The sequence below is a fragment of the Monodelphis domestica genome, chromosome 5 (assembly GCF_027887165.1).
Source record: "Monodelphis domestica isolate mMonDom1 chromosome 5, mMonDom1.pri, whole genome shotgun sequence".
Lineage (NCBI taxonomy): Eukaryota > Metazoa > Chordata > Mammalia > Didelphimorphia > Didelphidae > Monodelphis > Monodelphis domestica.
In genome coordinates this window covers 194,219,409-194,242,688 of record NC_077231.1, presented here as the reverse complement: position 1 = coordinate 194,242,688, position 23,280 = coordinate 194,219,409, and the positions used below count along the sequence as shown (strand labels likewise).

The 23,280-nt window shown below is 36.6% G+C and overlaps 1 protein-coding gene across 1 annotated transcript; it reads right to left on the bottom strand.

Moving 5' to 3' along the window:
- Positions 1-6,194: 6,194 nt before the first annotated feature.
- Positions 6,195-19,169, bottom strand: HYAL4 (hyaluronidase 4). Its single transcript, XM_016425530.2, has 3 exons — positions 18,183-19,169; positions 9,735-9,824; positions 6,195-6,745 (listed from the first exon to the last, which is right to left on the bottom strand). The coding sequence occupies exons 1-3, from the start codon at positions 19,134-19,136 to the stop codon at positions 6,344-6,346; spliced, it is 1,446 nt and encodes a 481-aa protein (XP_016281016.2). The 5' UTR covers positions 19,137-19,169; the 3' UTR covers positions 6,195-6,343.
- Between the last annotated feature and the right edge of the window lie 4,111 nt (positions 19,170-23,280).

The following is a 23,280-nucleotide window of genomic DNA, read 5'->3' as shown; positions in this document are numbered from 1 at the left end:
GTTTTTTCCTTTGGTAATTTATGGAGGAAGGAGGGAGTATCAAATATTGGATTATTGAATTCAATTTCTGGTTCTTTCTTCTCTAATCTATTAGTTTAACTTTTCTATTTTTAACTAGAACCAAACAGTTGTGATGATTGATATTTTGTAACATAGTTTGAAGTCTAAAAATGCTATTCCCCTTTAATTACTACATTTATTACACTATATCCTTAATATCCCAATTTTTTTGTTATTATTTTATTTAGCATACTTTGGCATTGCTTTAAATGTACTTTTAATGATCTTTTTTTTTTCACTCTCTGTAGCAGTCCACCCCTAGCTATGGGCAAGGGAAACAGTTAGTATGTACAGAGTGGCTTAGAAGAGAGCATGCTCAGTATTGAGCATGGCTGGGAAAGCCTCTGACCCTTGACCCCAGCTTCCCCCAGGTTAGGCGGGAAAACAGGTTTCTTTGTGTTCACCTGGCTAAGAGAAACCACACCTATACCTTGTCGTTAACCAATGATAATCATCCCTATGTATTGTGCATATTTGCATATCAAAGAGATTAAATACCGGGCCACAGCAAGCTCTGCCTTCTCTTTCTCTTGGATCTCAGCTCTCACTGATGCCTATCCTTGCTGAGGCCAAGCTCCATCTTTGATTCCTTTCCTTATCTACTTCTCCCACCTGGGACCTGGCTTTTTGGCCAGGCACTTTCTTCTCTCTATCATGTTTCCTACCTGTGTGGTATTAAATTTGGATCTTTGGACGGGTATAAGCCTTCTGAGTAGTCCACTGATCGGAGTTTTTGCTGTGGCTCCTTGATAATTAATAAGGCCTAGATTTCTGACTCATTCCTGCCACCTCATATCTCTAACTTGGCTCTGCCATCCCAATCGCGGCATCCAGAACTTCTATCCTTCTTCTATCTTCCTACCTTGAGGCTTCTCCCCGGTTCGGGAAGCTTCACTCTCATTACCAAATTTTTTGTTTCCTTCTATGAAGCAAACTATCCATGGGTAAGAAAAAAAATTTTAATTTATTTTGTTAATTTAGAATATTTTTCCATGGTTACATGATTCATGATTCCCCCCCTTTTTCCCTCCTCCCTCCCAGTGCTGACAAGCAATTCCACTGAGTTATATATGTATCATTGTTCAAAACTTATTTCCATGTTATTCATATTTGCAGTAGAGTGTTCTTTTAAAATCAAACCCTAATCATATCCCTATCAAACTACATAATCAATCATATGTTTTTCGTCTGCATTTCTACTCCCACAGTTCTTTCTCTGGATGTGGATAGTGTTCTTTCTCCTAAGTTCCTCTGTATTGTCCTGGGCCATTGCATTGAGGCTAGTAGAGAAGCCCATTATATTCGATTATACCACAGTGTGTCTATCTTTGTGTACAACGTTCTACTGGTTCTGCTCCTTTCACTCTGCATCAATTCCTGGATGTCATTCTAGTTCACATGGATTTCCTCCAGTTCATTATTTCTTTGAGCACAATAGTATTCCATCATCATCAGACCACAATTTGTTCAGCCATTCCCCAATCGATGGACACCCCCTCATTTTCCAGTTTTTTGCCACCACAAAGAGTGTGGCTACAAATAATTTTGTACAAGTCTTTTTCCTTGTTATCTCTTTAGGGTGAAAATCCAGCAGTGATATGACTGGGTAACAAAATTTTTAAAACAGAGAAAAAAAAAAGAAAAAAATCAGCAAAACTAACCAATACATTTATGGTGTTTGACCAGTATTTGCAATAGTCCTCCATTTCACAAAGAGAAGAGAGAGGTACATTTTCTGAACCCCACTTATGGTCCATGCTTGGACATTATAATTACACAGTATTTTGTTTCAGTCTTTTCCTTGCCATTTATATTGTTGTAGTGATTGTATATGTTGCTTTCCTGGTTCTGCCTATTTCAGTCTTAATCACTTCATATAAGTTATCCTTTGATTCTCTGAATTTAATATATTCATGTTTTTATAATAATATGCCATTTCATTCATTTACCATATTTTTTAGACATTACCCAATGCCTACTTTATTTCTAGTTCTTTGTTAAAATAAAAAGTGCTGCCGTGAATATTTTTGTGTATTTTTGAGTCCTTTCTCTTTGTCTTTAACCTCCCTGAGTTACATGCCTAGCAAGCAGTAGAATCTCTGGGTCAAACAGAGATGGATATCTTAGTTATTTTTTAGGGTGATTCAAAACTTCAAGAAATATTAGTATATTTCTACTTCCACATTATTTTCATCTTTTGTTATCTTTGCCAGTTTCATGGGTGTTAGGTAGAACTTCACAATTGTTTTGATTTATATTTCTCTTGCTGAACTAATGCTTTGGAATAGCCTCCCTTGTGGTTATTAATAGCTTGCAAGTCTTCTTTTGAGAACTATTTATTCATATCCTTTGACCACCTATCCAATAGGAATTACTTTGGGGATATAACTTTTATATATTATGAACATCAATTTAGAGTTTATTATAGTATATGGCAGTGATGGCAAACTTATGGCATGGGTGCCAAAGATGGCATGCAGAGGGCTCTCTATGAGTACTCAGCCACCCTCCCCCATTTCCTCCTCCACCCTCAGAGTTCATTACTAGAAAAGCAGAGGGACTTGGAATCTCCTCCCCCTCTCTACCATGCCTGATGACATTTTCACATTTCCCATCCTTCTGCCCAGCAGCCCATGGGAGCTCACAGATAGCAGAGCTGGAGGCAACAGAGCTTGGGCCTCTCCCCTCCCCCTCTCTACACTTGCTGAGGATATTCATCACTTCACCCACCCCTCTGCCCAGCAGCCCAATGAGAGCACTTTCTCCCTCCCTTGTGTGGGGTAAGGTGGGGCAGGGAATGCCTGGCACTCGTGGCGGGGAGGGGGATGGCACACAGTTGGGTCAGTGGGATGGGACCTGGCACTCTATCTCTGAAAGGTTCTCCATCACTGGTATATGGTATAAAATGTCGGTCTAAATCTATTTTCTGCCAGAGTACTTTTTAATTCTTGTCAAGGAGGGAGTTATTCCTTGAGTAGTTTGTATTCTTAGGTTTACAAAATATTGAGATCCTGGCTTTGATTATTTCTGGGTTATGTATCTCTAGTTTGTTTGTTCTATTCTTCTATATAAATTTTCTTTTTCATCTAGTACAAAAATAGTTTTTATGATTACTGCTTTATAATATGGTTTGACAGTGATGCTATGCTCTCTTTATTTCTATTATTTATTTCTCTTGAGAATCTAGACCTTTTACTTCTCCAAATAAATTTTATTTCATATTTTCTGGTGTGAATTCCTCTTATTTCTCTTATTTTTATTGCTATACTATGTTAAATAATAATGGTAAGTATAACAGAGGCAATAAAATGGCACCATATATGGAATAAATACCTTCCCCAAAAGTTGACTTCCAACTTGTATTCTGCTTATTGAAACACAAAACTACCAATATGAAACTGAAAATGTGTACATGTTGATAGTAATAGAAGGGAAGTAGTAAGAAATAAACCAGCTTCTGTGATGGAAGTATTGGCACAATTCTTTCCTTCTATTTAAAAAAAAATAGTAGGAAGTTACCCTCACTCTTATTTCAGAAAATTCAATTAATTGTAGCTGTTCAACCATTAGTATTGGGAATATTGAATTGGTAGCTCTCCCTTGTTGCATCTTAAATAATTCAACAGGTAAAGTTGGGAACATATAAGAAAGTTTGGTAATATGAAGCCCTTTACCAGAGAGAGAAGAAGGGGGGACATGAAAAAAAAATAGCCAGAGTAAATAATGAACCCTTGGGTGTAGCCACCAAAGAGTCATATCTCCTGAGAAGTATTTCATTATCTTGCTTCAGTGAAGTGGTTGGACTTAATGACTTACCCTACTTTTTGCATTTGTAAAGAGCACTTAGTTGAGTATAAAAAACTGTCTAAAAATATGTGTTCCTGGTTCTTCTTGTCATCTGACATTTTATTACTTCTACCCCCAATTTTGCTGCTCATGTTTCCCCCTGGAAATAGAGTGCCTTGACTGATCCATTCCAAAGGAATGAGAACAGAGCCACCAATGAGTGAGTGGAAGGGTGGTCCAGGCATCCTATTCATGAATTTGGTTTTGTTTATTTGTGTTGTAAGTCAGAAAGATGGCCTCCCTACTTGGACTTACTTAATAACATTCTGTTAATTCCTGGCTCAAAAACTATTTACACCTGCTAGCATCTTCCCAAAATGAGTAGGTATACTTCTTCCAGTCCTTAGTGAATAGGGTATGAGGTAAGAAGAAAATCATGTTTAGTCCTAGACCTTAGAAATTAAGTCCAACTGTTAAATTTTATAGAAAAGGAAATCGAGATTGAGAAAAAGAAAATGCTTTGCCTAAAGTCAAAGCATAAGTCCAAATGATTCCCTTTTCTACATAAATGTGACCTAATTCTCCTGCTAGTCAACCACATAAAGCATAAAGGAAAAAAGACCAACTGACTATACTGGAATTGTTTGTACCTCCCCAAAAAGGTGACAGCAAAAGAAGGAAATGACAAGAATGAACTGTACTCCCCCACAACTACCTGATAAGATCTGAAAATGTGCCTAATACACTACAAGGAAGAGGGGTGAAACATTGGATGTGGCTGGAGGAGATGCCAGGGCTTTCCACTCATTCCTACTCACTTTGAGGGAATTACAGATGAAGTTTAATTCTGTAGCCAAGGAGTCCATGAAGCAAAAGTAAGGATAAAGTAGTATTGGGGAAGGAGGTAGATGTGTTTGATTCTTCTCAATTGCCTAGAGAATGGTCCAAAATGATCAATGAGTTTTTATATTCATTTGTAATGTACTTGGACCAACCATGTGGTTCAGTGGATAGATCACAGAGGACTTGGAATTAGGAAGACTCATCTTCAGTAAGTGTCTTTAATAGTGTCTTCTAACACTTCCTAGCTGTATGACCCTGAGCAAATCACAACTATTTACCTCAGTTTCCTCATCTATAAAAATGAGCTAGACTGGTCAGCTGGATGGCTCAGTAGATTGAGAGCCAGACCCAGAGACAGGAGGTCCTGGGTTTAAATCTGACCTCAGTCTTTTTCTAGCTGTGTGGCCCTAGGCAAGTCACTTAGCCCCCACTGCCTAGCCTTTGCCACCCTTCTGCCTTAGAACCAATACATAATATTGATTCTAAGATGAAAGGTAAGGGTTTAAAAAAAAAAAGAAAGAAAAAATGAGCTAGAGAAGGAAATGGCAAACCACTCCAGTATCTCGGCCAAGAAAGCCCCAAATGAAGTTACAAGTTAGATACAACTGAACAACAACATAGGTAATAAATATATATATATAGATATGGATTTAAAGGAAAGAGTATGGGCAGCTATGAAACAGTGGATTTTATTTTAAAGGACCTGGCTTCAAATAATGTAACTTCTCTCCCAGTGTCACTTTCCCTGTCTATAAATGATGGTATGTGACTTCAAAGATCTCTTCCAGATCTAAAACTATCCAGCTTGTGGAACCATGACAAAAGCATGCCATTCCTCTGGGGTTTGGTATTTTCAACTGTAAATTGCAGGAATTGAACAAAGTATCCTCTTTTCCAACTCAAAATCCTTATAACATGAAAAAAAAAGACTATTAAGAGAACTGTGGCAGTGCTTTTACTCCTATTTCAGAATCTAGAGATGATCAAGTCCAAATGAAGCCATCTGTTTCTTTTCCTCCACTACATAACATATAGTGAAAAGCATTGACCTTAGAGTTAATAGAGAAATAAGGTCCTGTTACTACTTATAACATTTATCAATATCATTATTTAAATGCTGTAAGCCTCAGTTTCCTCATCTATAAAATGAGATTAATAATATACTGTTGAGAGATAAAGTGACTTGCCCAAGATCACACAAATCCGTATGTATGATTGCAAAACTTGAGCCATGAACAAGGTAACCCTGGACAAATCACATAATCCTTCCTTGCCCCCCAAACAACCCTTTAAAACTATAAATTATTTAGGAAGTCCCCATCTTCTTTGGTAAATGGAGATTACTCATTGGTAGTTCCCTATACCAGGAAAATCTTAGTTTTGGCCCAATGATTCTAAGATTTACCTCTTATAATTATTGTAAGAATTAAATGATATAGTAGATGATGTGCTTTGGCAACACACACACACACACACACACACACACACACACACACACACACACATTTTAAAAGCCATGTAAATGTCAGCTTTTATTACACCTGCTGTCATCTCAACAGATATGAATAGAGGAGGAAATGATCATAATTTTCATCTCTTATCTAACTGGCTGCTCTAGAGACCAATTACACCTTTTCTTCTAAACTCACTTATCTTAGCACTGGAGGTTCAGATAATAAACTAATACTAGAAGACACTGTCCTATTCTTGACCCAGAGGAAGGAGAAACCCCAGAGTGGTGGCCAGATGTCTTCATTTCCCTGCAATCCTTTCCTCCATATCCCTGATAACAATGACAAGAAAATCTCTCTGCCATCACTTTCAAGTCTGAATCAGAGGGTTCTCCTTTCACAGCAAAGTCTCCATCATCAGAGACCTCTATCTGGCAGTTGTCGGGGTTCAGGTGGAGATAATCTGCCGCCTTCCAGATTTTTCTTACACATCTTCCATTATTCCTACAGAGACGTCTGCTGCATACTTCAGCTGCTTTGGTCACATTAACGATGTAGCTCCCTAGATCAGAAGTAACAAACTGTTTCACCTTTGTACAGTTGCCCTAGAAGTAGAGAACACAAAAGTTCCATTATTCCTCCAAATAGTAACATGGTTACTGCCTCTATCCCAGCACTGAGAATATTTGATTGGATTGCAAAGCCTGCTCTGGTTTTAATTAGTGGACATTTAGACCCCTCAAACACAGTGATCCCTATTGCCCACACATGACCCAATGGCACGAAGGTCTCAAACTTGAATAGGAGAAACATACAATAGGAATGGATCTGGAGTGACCAATGAATGGCCAACCATGACTATAGTGCCAGACTCTGCAGAAATTCTATTGGCCCCTGTGTTAAGTCTTATCTGACTCATTCAAAGCCTCCTGTTTCCTTCTTTTAACTTAGTATAAAAATTCAGAGCCCTTAGGATTTGTGGGCCACCCCCTGGTTCAGCTATTATCATCTGCATCACAATGATAACTGACATAGTTCCCAGGACCTGGCTTGTGTCAGGCATCTCATAGATGGTTAATAAAAGCTGGTTGATTAATTAATTGATATGGCACTTTAAAGTTTACATATTGAACAACAAACTCCAGGAATTGATGCAGAGCAAAAGGAGCAGAACCAGAAGAACATTATACACAGAGACAGATACACTGTGGCACAATCAAATGTACTGGCAGCAATGCAATGATCCAGGACAATTCTGAGGAACTTATGAGAAAAAATGGAATCCACATCCAGAGAAAGAACTGTGGGAGTAGAAACACAGAAGAAAAACAACTGCTTGATCACATGGGTCGATGGGGATATGATTGGGGATGTAGACTCTAAATGATCATCCTAATGCAAATATTAATAATATGGAAATAGATCTTGATCAAAGACATATGTAAAACCCATTGGAAAATGTTTTAAATCAATTATTTAAATAAAAATTTTCAATTCTAAAATAAATAAATAGATGTTTACATATTAAATAGGTCTTGATCAATGACCCTGAAAACCCAATGGAATTGCATGTTGGCTAAAGGAGGAGCATGGGAGGAGGGGAGGGGAACAACATGAATCATGTAACCATGGAGCATTCTTCTTAATTAATCAATTAAATAAAATTAAACAAAATTAAGTTTACATATTCTTACTCTGACATTTTGGAGTAGTTATGAAGTATAGTCTGATTTCATCAAATCAAATGAAGATGGGGACTCAGGAATGGTTGTAAGACAGAGAGACATATGCCTTATCACCTTCTTATATAAGTGAGCATGTATACAAGGTTTTTACACTAACAACCTTATTAATCATTAAATTAGAGTAACTTAGTGGGAGGTTTTATCTGTGTTTGTTTAAATTGTTATGTCTCCTTAACATGGTGTTTGAGCATGGAACTGTTTCCAGAAGAGACATCAGACACTTGTCCTTTTAGCTGCAACCCAAAATTATTATTGCTTACCACTTCCCCTATCAGCATTCCTTTGACTAATTTTTGTTAGTATCGCTGATGCAGCATTTTTCCATCACCTTGGACAATACTAACCTTTCCCTATTGCCAGGACACAAATTTACTGAATCTCACGATCTTCTTTTTCCTGCTCCCCAATCTAATGGGAAGAAAGGCTGAATAATTTGAAATTATGTCACTGCTGAGTTCTTATCCCCACCCAAGACTGCTTTTCATTGTGTTGGTGCCACTCACACTTTAGCATACTTGTCAGACTTATTGCCATACATAATCTGTCTGGAGACTTTCCAAGATTCTAGATAGAATAAGTGCTCAGGTGGAAACCTCCCTAGGCTATTCCCTTCTAGGTTATGTCCAAACAGAGCAAAGAGATGACCATAAAACTCTTAAGATTGGTCAGGCTCCTTTTTTATGTGAAGTTATAAAGGGGCTACAAGGTCTGTCTCCCTGACAAATTAAAAAAAATAGATTAAAAGAAAACAGATAAAGATTTTTCAGCAGACTCATATGAGCTGAAATCATGGACATGATTTCCTCCACTTGTCATGACCTGAAAATCATCTTGCCTTGAGTTTTCTGGTGCCAGCCCTGATTCTATCATTCCCCTGACTTTAACTCTCTTCTTTGGAGGTATCATTCCAGGCCCTAATAGGAGATGAGGATTAGTGGATTACCCTAGCTTTGGAGGAGGTATATTTGGGAAGTGGTAAAGGATGAGGTATGCCCTGCTTAATCTTCCTGTGATGCTTCTCCCTCATATGTAGCACTGCCTTGGGTATCTCCAGATAAACTACTTGACCTTCTCTTAAAGGCACCAAAGAAAAAGCTTCTAGCTTTAGCATTGACTGGTTTTTTTCCCTAATTCTTCTAATAATCCCCTGCAGTCCAGGAATGTCTCTCCAAAATTTTTTTTTAATCTAAAACTCTGTACCAGGACACTCATTTGGATTTCAAGAAGAAGTATGGTCTTCCTGGTTCTTTTATATGGATGGAGGGATGTTTGGTAGCATGTTAACAGAACTAGTTCCATGAAGCCATCTAATTGAAAGTCCAAAAAAAAAAGCCAACTTTTCCAGTGAAAACCATGGTAACATCATTTGATCATAACATCTTGTAGGCTTGGAAGAAATGCACAAGTCATTTTTAAAACTGCTATTTTTAAAATTAATGTTTCCATAGACAAAGCATGCTAAATATGAAAAGAAAGTAGAATCTTCTCCCTTGAATTTTCAAAAGCCAAAAATCACTGGGTCTATCTTTACTACTGTACTATGGGAACCATAGGAACTTGGAAGAAAGTAGGCCACTTAGAAAAGAGAAGACAGTGGGCAGCTGGGTAGCTCAGTGGATTGAGAGCCAGGCCTAGAGATGGGAGGTCCTAGGTTCAAATCTGGCCTCAGACACTTCCCAGCTGTGTGACCCTGGGCAAGTCACTTGACCCCCATTGCCTAGCCCTTACCACTCTTCTATTGGCTCCAAGACAGAAGGTAAGGGTTTATTAAAAAAAAGAAAGAAAGAAAAGAAAAGAGAAGACAAATACATTTCCTTTTATAAAATATTCTACTAAGGCACTGACTTACCTCAGAGGAAGTTAAATTCATGTCTCCCCAAATAACAATGCCTGCAGCTCCCAAGGCAGCACTTTCTCCTATGGTACTAATTAGATCTTGCTATAATGAAAAAGAGACATCATTGTCAATCTAACTATAAAACATCCCACCACATTTTTTTTTAATTGCTTTTGACTTAGCAGGGAAACATCTGAATTAATATACTTTTTTTTAAAAATAATCTATTCCTTGCCATTCTAGAGCAGAACAAATTCTGCTCTAAAATAAACTTTATAGAATAAATGAACAAACTTTATAGAATATAAATAAAATTTCTAGAATATAAAGGTTATGGGATCTTGTAAACAAAGAAAGCAGTTATTTCTAAAGGTTTGAATTAAAACAAAATTGCATGTATTTTTAATAACATAAACTTAAGTAAATACAGTTTACTCCATCAAACTCAATGGAATGGTCTGTACTGTGTTGTCATCTTGAATCACCATTTCCTCCCCAACCCACCCCCACAAAAATAAATAAATTCAACAATCTAGTTGAGCACATGGCTCACAAAATAGAATCCAGATGTTCTCTTTCTCCAAATTCCATAGTGAGCCCTTTCATTTCTGTTTTCCAATTTCATTTTTCAATATTCCATCTAGTAACTCACTTTCTACAATGATTTTGATCATTGTAAGTTATTTGCGATCCAAATTCAAGGCAAAGGATCACGCTATTAAAAGAAAAAGAAAAAGCCAGGCTCAAATTTGTTCAGGCCTCCAGAGCTCCTTTAGAGAGCCCCAGAAATTATTAGTGTTTAATTTCAAAGAAAATGCTTTGATGGTTTTCAATTTTTAAGTCAGCACCTTCATTCTAAGTAGCTCTGCTTATCCACAGATATAATGTGAAAGATAAGGGAAAGAAATGTCAGAGAAGGAAATTTGTGTTTCCAAAATCCTAAGGGAAAGATGGCAGTTTAGAGGCAGTAACTCAGGAATAAAAAGGTAAGCATAAAAGAGTAATCATTCCTGTGTGGGAAGATGGTACTTGTAACTCCAAAGAACTCATTCCTTTTTAGAGTAGTTAAAAGGAGTTTGCAAAAACAGAAGGCAAGGATATGAGTTGATCATGTAGACGTGATATCCAAAAAAATGAAGGGGTGAAAAAAAGAGGAATATTCTGAGAGAAAGGAAAAGAGAGAAGTAAAATGGAGGAAAATATTTCACATAAAAGAGGTATGCAAGGAAGACCTTTTACAGTAACCAGGGAAATGTGGAGGTGGCAGGCAGTGCTTGAATCTCTTATTGGAATTGGTTCAAAGTTGAAAGCACAATTGTTTATAGACATGCAACTTTCCCAACAGAGTAATAGGAGAAAGAGCTGAGAGAAGGGGAGGGACAGAAAGGAAGGGGAGAATGACAACAGAGAGGGAAAATAAAGGAAGGCAGTGGTTAAAAGTAAAATAGATTTTTAAAAGAAACTCTTTCCTTCCATCTTAAAATTGATACTAAATATTGGTTCCAAAGTTCCAAGAATGGCAAGGGCTACACATCTGGGATTAAATGACTTGCCCAGGGTAGCATGGCTAGAAAGTATCTGAGACCAGATTTAAACACAGGACCTCCCATGTCCAGGTCTGGCTCTGTATCCACTGAATCACCTACTTGCCTTACAAAACAGACTTTTGACTAGGAACAGGATAAAATGAGAGAGAGAAAAAGAAACAGAAGAAAATGAGATGGATAGAAATATACCATTTGTAATCATAACTGTGAATGTGAATGGAATGAGCTCACCTATAAAATAGAAGCAGATAGCAGAATGGAACAAAAAAACAGAATGTAACAACATATAATTTACAAGAGACACACTTAAAACAGAAAGATGCAGAGATAAAATATTACATGCAGAGATAAAATTCTGCCAGAGCAGAATGTAATAATATGCTTCAGCTAAAGTAAAAATGACAGGGCTAGCAATCATGATCTCAGACAAAGCAAAAATAGGCTTAATTTAAAAAATAATCAGGGAAACTACATTTTACTTAAAAACACTATAAACAATGAAGTACTATTAAAAATTTTCACAGCAAGTTTCCTGATAAAGGCCTCATTTTTCAAATCTAAAAGGGACTGAGTAAAATTTATTAAAATAAGAGCCATTGCTCAAATGATATATGGTCAAAGGATATGAACAAGCAGTTTTTTTCAAAAGAAGAATCAATGCTACTTAGAGGCATATTTTAAAAAGCTCTAAATGACTACTGATTAGAGAAATGTAAATTAAAACAGCTCTGAGGTATTCCACTTCACACCTATCAGAAATGATAACTGCTGGAGGAAATGAGAGAAAATTGCTATACTAGAGTACTTTTGGTAGAGAGTAAAGTGGTCCAACTACTCTGGAGAACAATTTTAAACCATGCCCAAAGGACTATAAAACTGTGCATTCCCTTTGCTACTATTTGAACTCTATCCCAATGAGATCAAAGAAAAGGAAAAGGATCTGTATGTACAAAAATAGGGCAGCTTTTTTTTTTTTTGGTAGTAACAAAGATTTGGAAATCAAAGAGATGTTCATCACTTGGGGAATGGCTATAAAAAATGTGGCATAAAGAATATTTACTCTTGTGCTATAAGAAATGCTAAGTGAGGGTGGGAAGACTTTTTGAACTGACACAAAGTTAAATGGGAACTAGTAAATCACTGTGCACAGTAACAGCAATATTACTATGATGATCAATTTTGAAAGACTTGGCTATTCTAATCAATGCAATGATCCAAAACAATTCCAAATGACCCATGATAAAAAAAAATGCTATCCAGTTTCAGAAAGAGAACTGATAACTATGAATACAAATTGAAGCATAATTTTCTTTATTTTTCTTTCTTTTTTGCAATATGGCTAATATGAAAATATGTTTTGCATAATTTCACATGTATAATTGATTTCATATTGCTTGCATTCTCAGTGAGTGGGAGGGAGAGAATTTGGAGCTCAAAACTTTAAAAAATGTTTAAAATAAATAATAAATTTTAATTTTAAAAATGCCTAAGGCAAAGTCTCTGAGTGAAGAAAATTCCCACTCAAAAAGTTTCCAATGATAATAAAATCACAACTCTTTCATATAATTCTTTTTCTAGAAGAAAAACATAGAGTGGAGGGATTTGAATAGTCAGTAGTAAGTAGAGGCTTAAAGCTGGGGCATGAATCAAAATAAAGGTAGAAGTGGGAAATGAGACCATAGCTAATAATGGAGGGTCAAGAAGTCATGCTAAAAATAAAGAAATAATTTAGGGAAGGGAAAAGTAGAAATAAAAAAAACACTGTGAAGATCTTAGAAATAGATGATGATCAAGTATAAATTATAGTCATGCCATTGAATGCCATGGAAATGAATAACTTTGGAATTGAAGAAGTTGAGAAACTGTGAGGCTAAAATTCTATTAAAGTCAGAAACATAGATTTTAAAAGGCAATATTATGGTACCAAATTCATTCCTCCTCACTGAAGGTTTTCAAACAGAGACTTTGTCAGAATATTTTAGAGGAGATTCGTTTTTCAGAAAAGGGAGGGGCCCCTTTCTAAATCTAAGATTCTAAAGGAGTTCTCTGATGCTAAAGTCCCTGAAGAAATGATAGAATAATCATAAAGACATATTATGGGCAAGTAAGTGGTGCAGTGGAAAGTGCCAGCTTAGAGTCAGGAAGATTCATCTTTCTGAGTTCATGTCCAACCTCTGACACTTACTTAGCTGTGTAACCCTGAGCAAGACATTTAACCCTGTCTGCCTCAGTTTCCTCATCTATAAAGTGAGCTAGAGAAAGAAATGGCAAACTACTCTAGTATCTTTGTAAGAAAACCTGAAAAGGGGTCAAGAAGTATTGAACATAACTGAACAACAATGACGAAAACTATGTATAACCCACAAATTTCAACAAAATGTTGTTAAGCAATGGGAAAAAAGAAAGGGAAATATAAATATGTTTTCCTCTGCTCCTGTTCCTGTGTAAGGAAGGGTATGGTATGAGGCAAGTCTTCCATTGTTAGCTTTTCTGAGAAATATTGTATTGACTGTGTGGCATTTTACCACATTTTACCAAAAGTCACCAAGTATCCACAAAAGAGCATCTTGAAAGTTAACTAGGCCCTAGTTGTCCAGAATCAGTATATTCATTCATTATCACCCACTGGCTAGCCTATAAGACAGCCCACTATTTCATAATTCTCTGATTCCAGTTACAATGGATATTATTTTAATAACCAATGTGCAAAACTAGAACACGTTTAATTCTTAGCTCTTGGTGTGGCACATTAAGGAACAATAATTAGACAGAGAGAGAGATCCCTTCAGTTAAACAAATACATCTCTCTTTGAGTAGTTTGACTATCCACATTCACTCAAATAGACTTCACTTAGGTTATCAGTTTTAACCCAGATCCATACTCATTCCAGAAACAATTGTGTGCCTTATATTTTTTAAGATTAACATGGATTTTGTTTTCACTAGGTTAGGCACTTAACCTTCCAGGACTCTGGTCAACTTTCTAAGACTATAAGTTGCAGAAAAGGTGCCCACCTGCATTGGTAGAGGGTATTAGTTTATCAAAGAACTCTCAGGTCCAGTGCCTAACCCTGCCCTTATATAGGAGACATTTTTGATAAATTTGTAAAGGTGCTATTAGGTTAATCTTCTAATTAATGGGCTATGTACTTGCTATTAGTTCATTATTGCTTTCATTTTTCCCTAATAATCCATGTAGATAGCAATTACCATTAAACATTTCTCAAGCAAAATTGTGTAAATTTTCATGGAGTTCGGTTACTTAATGACCAGGGTCTAAAAATCCAGAATTTGACTCTTGACAGACTTGGAAATGTGGATTATTTACTAGTTGATATAAGTTGAGAATTTCTCCTCTCCTAACAGGCTGGTTATCCATGCCTCATGACCAAAAAATTCTACCTTTGAATAGCATTCCTTCAGTTAAAAGCAATGATTGTTAAAAATTATAATTCCTGGCTAAGGGTAAATCAGCAAATCAGAAATCATTTATAAAGGGCTTGCACTATACTTTGGAAAGACCAAAACTGAGGTCCTGGCCCTTAAAGAGTTAACATTCTATTCTATAGGAGATTCTATCCTATTAAACTACACATATATATGTAAGACACATTAAATAGGAAAGAAATACAATATAACTATATTTGGGCAGAAGTACTATTATCCCTAGAGTTGACATTATGGGGCAAAGAATTGGAAATATAAATTATCAGTCATTTATATCTTGGCAAGAATGTGTTTAATATATATTTCCTTGTCTGAGTTTTGAAAGAGGGTAATAAAAGGGAGGAGAAAAATTGTTCTGGAACAATAAGTATAGGGGAGGAGGGTACCCAAGGCATACTTATTATCTTTCAAACTGTCTTTCATGACCTCCCTCCTAAGTAATGATTTGAAGCCTTGCATTGTTTGAACCAAGGGAAAAGGAAATCAACTACAATTAGTTCTAGCAATCTTGAGTTAATCCTCTGAAATGAATGTTTTGTACTTTTAGAGTTTATTACTAAATCCCAGGGAGATAAATTTATTATCGCTTGGGAAAAGATTATTCTCAAGCTACAAACAGAATAGGAAATCTAGCTTTGTATAGTTGGAGATGTAAGTCATGAATATTTTGAAACATTCAGATAGGATTCTATTTTGTTCTTTTGAGCTTGCAGAGAACATGGAGTTGACAACTCCCAATTATTTCAAATACTGTTACACCTTTCACTGGTTTCAAATGACTCCTTTGTCAATCTGCGGTGAATTCTTTGATTTTCTTGGGAATTTTTTGGTCTAAATATTGACATTCAAAAGTCATTCTTCATTAGTTATTTAACTAACATTGTAAAATACCAAACATTTATCTTCCCTTTCAGAAACAAAGGTAATAAATAGGCATGACATTTCTTACTACACATGAGCCAATTTTAAGTCATAGACTGAGAACTGGAAGGAACCTTCAAGTTAATCTAGTCCAAATCTCTCATGCTACAAATGAGAAAATCAAGGCCCTCTTTTAAATTTAGACCAATAAATTTCCAGAAAAAAACAAAAACAAAAAACAAGGAATTCTTTGCAAATTGACAGAGGACTCAGTTGAAACCAGTGAAAGAAATGAATAAGTGACTTTTCCAAAGTCACAAGGTAGTAAGTGAAGGATTTTGGATTTGAACCCAAGCTTTCTGACTCAAAAGTCAGGGTACTTGCCTCTGTGCCCTTCAGGAGAATCTGCTCATGTGATATGTACATACTAAGTTCAAAGATGTATATACTTGGACTGGTTGATATTGAGCCTCAGATTCAGAAATATGCACTTTGGGAAGTCTATTTTTTGTATTTGAATGCAATACTTATAGTCAAACTTCACAACAATGGAGAATGAGGAAATGTTCAATTTAATATTCCTCATAAACTCTGGTGCCTACTAAACCGTTCAATGGCCACATCATAAATATAAAGAGACAGATAAACCAAGTGGCCCACACATAGTATATTTATCTATTGTTCCTCAAAACTGAAGCTTGAGTAGGATATGCTTTCTCCAGATGTTTCTATTTAGGGGTGGGAGTGAGGAGAGAGCAGCTGGTTGAAAAATAATCTAAACCAACTACAAGTTGCATTGATATTTTCTTTGAGGAACTGTGTGCAAGCCTGCATATGTGTGTGTGTGTGTGTGTGTGATATAATGAGTACACAGTGAGACAAAAAGATAGAGAGATTAATTGGTAAATGAACTTTAGGCTTGTAAAACTCTCTAAAAACTTTTCCTTGCTGAATTCCAGAGGTGGTATTTCTATTGCCAGCAGTGTATCCAACAAACTTTTAGGTCTATACAGGTTCAAGGACAATATGGATAACTGAACCAAAACTTCATTTTAGGAGTTATAATTTCTTCCTTCCCTGCAGTTTAAGATTCATCTTCTGCTTTATCCACCACAATATGTGAGATGATAGAGATACTCTGAGAGACCCCAGTGAGAGAAGGAACATCCTTTATTACTTTCTAGTCTATCCTTCATTTTTTTTTTACAAGTGGTCCTCAATCACTTGACACACATTTATTAAGTATCTTCTATGTATCAGACAATGGACTGAGCACTGGAGATACTGAAGAAGAGGTGGAAAAAAAAACCCTTATACTTTGCCTCAAATAGTTGTGTAATAGTAGAGTGATGTCCTTAGAGTTAAACAGGTTTGAGTTCAAATACTGTTTCAGACACTGTTGGCTGTATAATCCTGAAGAAGTCATTAGCCTCTTTCAGGATTAGTTTTCTTATCTATAAAACAAGTAAAATAATAGCACCTACCTCAAAGGATTGGTTATCAAGATCAAATGAGATAAAATATGGAAAGTGCTTTGCAAATTGGAAAGCACTGTATAAATGCTATCTGTTGATAATACCCAAGGAGCTTATATTCTATTTATATGCTGCCTTCTCTTTCTAACAACCCCTAAATGTGCCAGATGGGTAAGGGAGCCTTCCTGCTCTCTTCTATTTTCTGAGTAGCTGGCAAAATAATATTCCTGAAGTGCAAATCTGACCTTGTCCTTCCCCTTAGAAGTTTGAGTGGTTCTGTGTTGCTTCTAAAATAAAATACAAACTCCCTTTTCATGTAGAGCCTCCACAATCTATTTCCAGACCGCCTTTCCAGGGTAATTTCATATCATTCATCATGCCACTCTATATTCCAGTCCAACTAGCCTACATGCTTGTTACTCCTACTCTAGAGCATAATATTTCTCACTCTGTGCTTTTGCATGGGTGTCTCCCTTACCTGGAATCTCTCCCTCCTTATCTCTGCCTCTTGGAAAACCCAATTTCATTAAAACCTTAGCTTAATTATTACCTTCTAGATGAGTCTATCCCTGATTTCCCCATTTGTCAATGTTCTCCTCCACCCCAAATCATTATATATATATATTTTTTTTTTCTCATGTACTTTAAATTTACTTATCTCTGTACTTGTTCGTCACCTTCCCCACCAGGGGAATATAAGTTCTTTAACAGTTTCATTTTCATAGAACCTAGAACATATTCATGAATTTAACAAATATGTTGGATTGAATCCAGAATGAATGAATATTTTGTTGACAGAATAATCCCAATGTCTTTTGGGGCCATTTTATATCCTTCCACTATTTGCTTTCTGGTGACATGTGTTGTGATAAATGCCTTAAAATGAGGTCACAGAAAAGAAGGGGTTCAAAATGTTCATATTATCCTCAAACTGTATGATCAGCCAAGAGTTCATTCCATCTCTTCATTTCACCTACAGTGACTCAGGGATTCTTCAAAGGGAACACTTGCCAATAGGAGGTTTGATGGAAAAGGAGGAGAGAGATCTTCCCCTGAAACCAGAAAATTGATCCAAATCATAGAACTTAGAAATCATCCAGCCTCAAGGTCATCATTTTATAAATCCTTACCTTGGAAAGAAAATATAATGGCTCATCTCTGTATCCCAGCCTTGTATAGACAAATACAGGCAGAGCATAATCATGAGATGTCATGGTAGAAATCCGCATTGATTCATTTACCCTAAACTGAGAGAAGCGTAAAATGTTTCCACTGTTCCCAAAAGATTTCTTGACTCCAATGGAAGGATATAAAGCAGCACTGCTGTTCCAAAGCCAGGAAAGCTCATTGTTCCTCAAAACTTCATCTTCTGGACATGAACCAGTGTAATTTTGGTCATAAATGTTGTAATTGTGACAATCAGGATATAAATAGTAACCCCAAAGACCCCTGGGGCGACTTCGAATTCCCAACTGGATGGTTTCCTTCATGAAAGCCTTTGCACTTTCCTCAAAAGAAATTTTGGCTAAATATTCAATTTCACTAGCTGACATGTTCACTTTTACTTCAGAAATTAGCTTTCTTGACTTCTGCCTGTATACATCTTTTGTGTTCCAATTCCGTGCCCATTGAGGTCTCCAATATTCCCAGTCTATGACAGCAAGTCCACTGAAATCCTCAGCTGGAATATAATAATTGATGTCTTGGCCAGCTTTTTCCAGATGGGCTTGCAAACTAAAGTTCTGGGGAAGGCCCCCATTAATAGGAACTCCTTGTGATGTATACCAGGGATAATATCCCAATCTATTGACATAAAATATGGTAACATTTTGCCCTCTTGCCTTGGCCAATGGACTGCCAATGATGTGAAACATTTTTAAATTCAGCATTATATTATACTTTGTTGAACACTGATCTGTTGGAGCATTCCAAGCAGCTATAAAAGGTTTCCTTTGATAAATTGGAAGTTGTGCAGGTTTTAAAGAAGCAATAGGTTTCAAAATAAATGACACAAGTAACCACGATGTGAGATATGATGGTTGTACAATATGTAGTATTAATCTTCTCTCAGATAGTGTTTTCATGATAAGGAAAAGTGTGATATCTTCTAATTTAATGCAGCCTGAAAGACATAAATTGACAGGTGACTTAATATAGGTGACATCTTTGAGAAGACATGCTGAAAGAGTAAGTGCTTACATCGTCATAATATCTGTTTATGAAGTACCTTTTATTCAAAGTCTACAAAGAACATTCTGTAGAAATCTAGGTGCAAACACCAACTCCACTTTATAAACAAAGCAGCATAGTCTAAGGGAAAATATTCAAGGCTCTGGTAGTTTAGCAAATATTTTTGTCTGGATGAAGGCAATGTGAGAAACAGGGGAAGGAAGAAGAGATGCTTAACAAGGAAAAGAAAAAATTCAGAGCAAGGAATATTATAGCAATTTCTAATGTTTTTGCAGGGCTGTGGTAACGAAGAAGGATTGGATTTATTCCTCTTTCCTCCAGAGGACCTAAGTAAGAGCAATAAATGGAAGCTGAATATAAGCAGAGATAGGTTTAAAGTAGAGAAAATCTTCATTAACAATTAGATCTGTGCCAAAATGAAAATAGAGAAGTATCCTGGGGGAAATCTGATCATCAGGGATCTTCCAGTGAAGGCTAAATATTGGAGATGCCTAGGAAAGATGCAGGTTGGATTAGATAGTTTATAAGGTCCCTTCCATTTCAGATTTTATGTGTTATTAGTCAATACCTATCCTTAACTGCCCTTTATCCTTTTGATCCTTCTCTTCCTTGATTTTGTTCTATTTTCTGTATGAAATTTATTGTCAAAGGGTAACTAACATTTATCAAACTTTTTTCTGAGTTTTTCCATAGTGATATGCCTAAGGCTGTGTCTCTCCTCGCCCCTAACATTAAAGAGGAAGGGCACTTAATTAGTTAGTTGCTGCATGGGCTGGTTCATTGAGGCTGGTATCTTTCCACTACCTGATATTTGAGAAGTTGAGTTTGGGAACGTTCCCACTACTGCAAGGAAATGTGAGTTCTTTAAGGCAGTATGTAATGATGACTCATTACCACTAGGTGTCATCAACACAACCTCAAAGCACTTCCTAGACTTCTAGGAATACTAGGACTTTAGAATTGGAAGAGACAAGCCTGTAAGATCATAAATTTAGAGATGGAAGGGACCTTTAGCTTCATCTAATCCAATTCCCTCACTTTACATTTGAGGCCCAAAGAGGTGACCTATACATGGTCACCCAGGTATTGTTATTCAGTCATTTCAGTAATATCAAACTCTTCCTGACTTCATTTGGAGTTTTCTTGGCAAAAATACTGAAGTGGTTTGGCATTTCCTTCTCCAGATCATTTTACAGATGAGGAAACTGAGGCAAACAGGGTTAAGTGACTTGCCCAGGGTCATATAGCTACTAAGTGGCTGAGACTAGATTTTAACTCAAAAGATGAGTCTTCCTGACTCCGGACCCAGTGTTTTATGCACTATGGCATCACCTAACAGCCCTAAAGGTCACAATTGTCTTTTGTAAAAGAGTCAAGATTTGAATCCATGTTCTCGAATTCTAAGTTCCTCTTTAGAGCACTTTAGGGATCCATCCTTTCCTATGAAGACCTTCTACACGTATTGTTGGGCATTTATAGATATGTTATAAAGCTAGGTAATTTATTCATTCATTTGACATTTTTGAGCACCTCCTATATGTAAAGGGTGGGGATAGACCTTAGGAGAATTTTTAAAAGTCACTTTCATTCCTATTTATATCAAAAACTCAAATTACATTAAAAGTATAAATTATTGTTTAAAGAAAACAATGTTTTCCACAAAAAAAAATGACCTTCTGAGTCGTAGCGGAGGGAAATGTCCTTTTTAGAACTGCCACTTGTCTCTGATTATCAGTTACAGTGCACTGCAGAGTAAGACTTATAATTAAATATAAGCTGCTTTAAGCTCCCAAAGAATGCTTTTATCACATCTCCAGTTCTGTCCATGTTGAAGAATCTCATGTACCACAATTTACCATACACATATTTTTCTAAAGTCTAGAACTAAAGAAAAGTTTTTTAATCAATCAATAATCATTTATTAAGCATTATTGTCTATAAATCATGGTTCAAGGCACTGGGAGAAATATAAAGTTTAGATAAAGCTGTGGTCCCCTACCTAAAAGAGCTTACAGTCTAACAAAGAATGGTAAGGCAACAAAACATAGATAGTCTTAATATACAATACTAAATAAGGTTCTTATTTCAAGAAACAAGTTTATCAATGAATATTAAGTGGTTCCTAGGTGCCAAGCTATATGAAATGAAGAGAAAATAAATACAAATAATAAAATAATCCCTACTCCTAGGCTGCTTAAATTCTATTAGGAGAGACAAGGGCACCTAGAAATACATAGAAATCAAATATAAAGAGAATAAAACAAATACATGTTAGTGCTGTTGAGTCATGAATGCCTCCATTTGGGATGTTCTTGGCAGAGATACTGAAGTAGTTTACCATTTCCTTATCCAGTTAATTTTATAGATGAGGATGAACAAGGTTAAGTGACTTGCTCAAGGTCACACAGTTAGGACATGCCTGAGACTAGATTTGAACTCAGGTAGATGAGTCTTCCTGCCTCCAGGTCTGGTACCACCTAACTGCCCTAAACAAATAAACACAAAGTAATTAAATAAGTAGTCTGGAAGAGAGGGCACTAGCTTTTGGATAAATCAAGGGAGACTTTAATTCGGATGTGAGAATGGGACTAAAGCTGTTTCTTGAAAGAGGAGATGAGGCAGAAATAAGGAGGGAATGAATTCCATGAATAAGGAATGGTCAGTGTAAAGGCCTGGATACAGGACAAGTTTGGCTACATCCTGAACTCTGTGTATATAGAGGGGGAAGGGAGGGTATAATGTATAAGGTGAGAAAGAGAGATGGGGCCAAGTTGCAAAGGAATTTAAAAGCCAAACAGAGGAATTTCTATTTTATCCCAAAAGCAGGGAGCCATTGAAATTGATTGAGTAGTGTAGTGACATAGATACTGGATAAAGGATAATTCCTTTGGCTGCACCTTAGAGGGAAGAGACTTAAAGCAGGGAGAACAATTAATTAGAAGGCTATTTCAATAATCGAAATAAAAGGTAAAAAAGGCTTAAGTTTAGGTAATGGTTGTAGGAGGAGGGAGAAGAGATTGGATGCTAGAGAGGCTGTGAGGTTGAAACAGCCAGCTGTGACAACTGATTAGAAATGAGTCATGGAGGAAAGTGAGAAGTCAAGAATGATACCCAGGTGATGAACCTGGGAGATTGGAAGGATAGTGCAGCTTTCACCAGAAATAGGGAAGTTTGAAAGATGGAAGAGCCTGCAAGCAAGGAGATATTGAGCTCTGGGTTGAACATGGTAAGTAAAGATGCCTCTGGAGGCAATTGATGAGACAACTTGGTGGCTCAGCAGATAGTCAGGAGGACCTGGGTTCAAATCTGAACTCTGACAATTCCTAGTTATGTAACCTGAGGCAAGTCACATAGCCCTTACCGCTCATATGTCTTAGAGCTGATAATTAGTATCAGTTCTAAGACAGAAGGTATGGGTTTAAAAAACATAGCAGCTGGTGATGTGGATTTGAAGTTTAAAGGAGAGGGAGAGGGAGCCAGTAATCAACTCAGTACATCTGATTTCTCATCCTCATTACTCAGTTTTGCCTTCCTGCATTGTTTTTCCCTATTAGATTGAAAGGGCAACTAGGTGGTACAATAGATAGAGTGTTGGCTTTGGAATCAGGAAGACTCATCACAGTTTCTAGTTAAGAAAGTGGATCACTTGTGGGGAATGGTTAGATCCAGTTTATAACCATTTGTTTATATTGTGAGTTAAATGGAGTAAAGGAAAAAGTCACAAGATTTCTGACAACTGAAGAATTGGAAGATTATGAAGTCTGATGCATCCTCAGTGTGAAGGTTAAAGTTCCTCAGGGTAAGGGAAGGATTTCAGTAGGAGAGAAAGATAGGTGCTGAACTACTTGAGAAAAGAGGGAGAATGAGCTATGGGATTAGATGAGCCACCATAGTGTGGATTGAGGGGAAATTTTTAATTCTATAGACTTCAAGAGACAAGAGATTGCTGAGTAATGGTCGTACAAGGAGGAGTGTCTTCAAGTGACAGTGAGGAGCAAAGACTATTACAACTCTTCCTCCAACAACTCTGTATGAGCA

Coding starts and splice junctions, on each gene's coding strand:
- HYAL4 (XM_016425530.2), bottom strand. CDS start 19,136: ATGAAAACACTATCTGAGAGAAGATTAATACTACATATTGTACAACCA. Junction 9,825..18,182: donor CATTATATTTTCTTTCCAAG/GTAAGGATTTAT, acceptor TTTTCATTATAG/CAAGATCTAATTAGTACCAT. Junction 6,746..9,734: donor TGAATTTAACTTCCTCTGAG/GTAAGTCAGTGC, acceptor CTCTACTTCTAG/GGCAACTGTACAAAGGTGAA.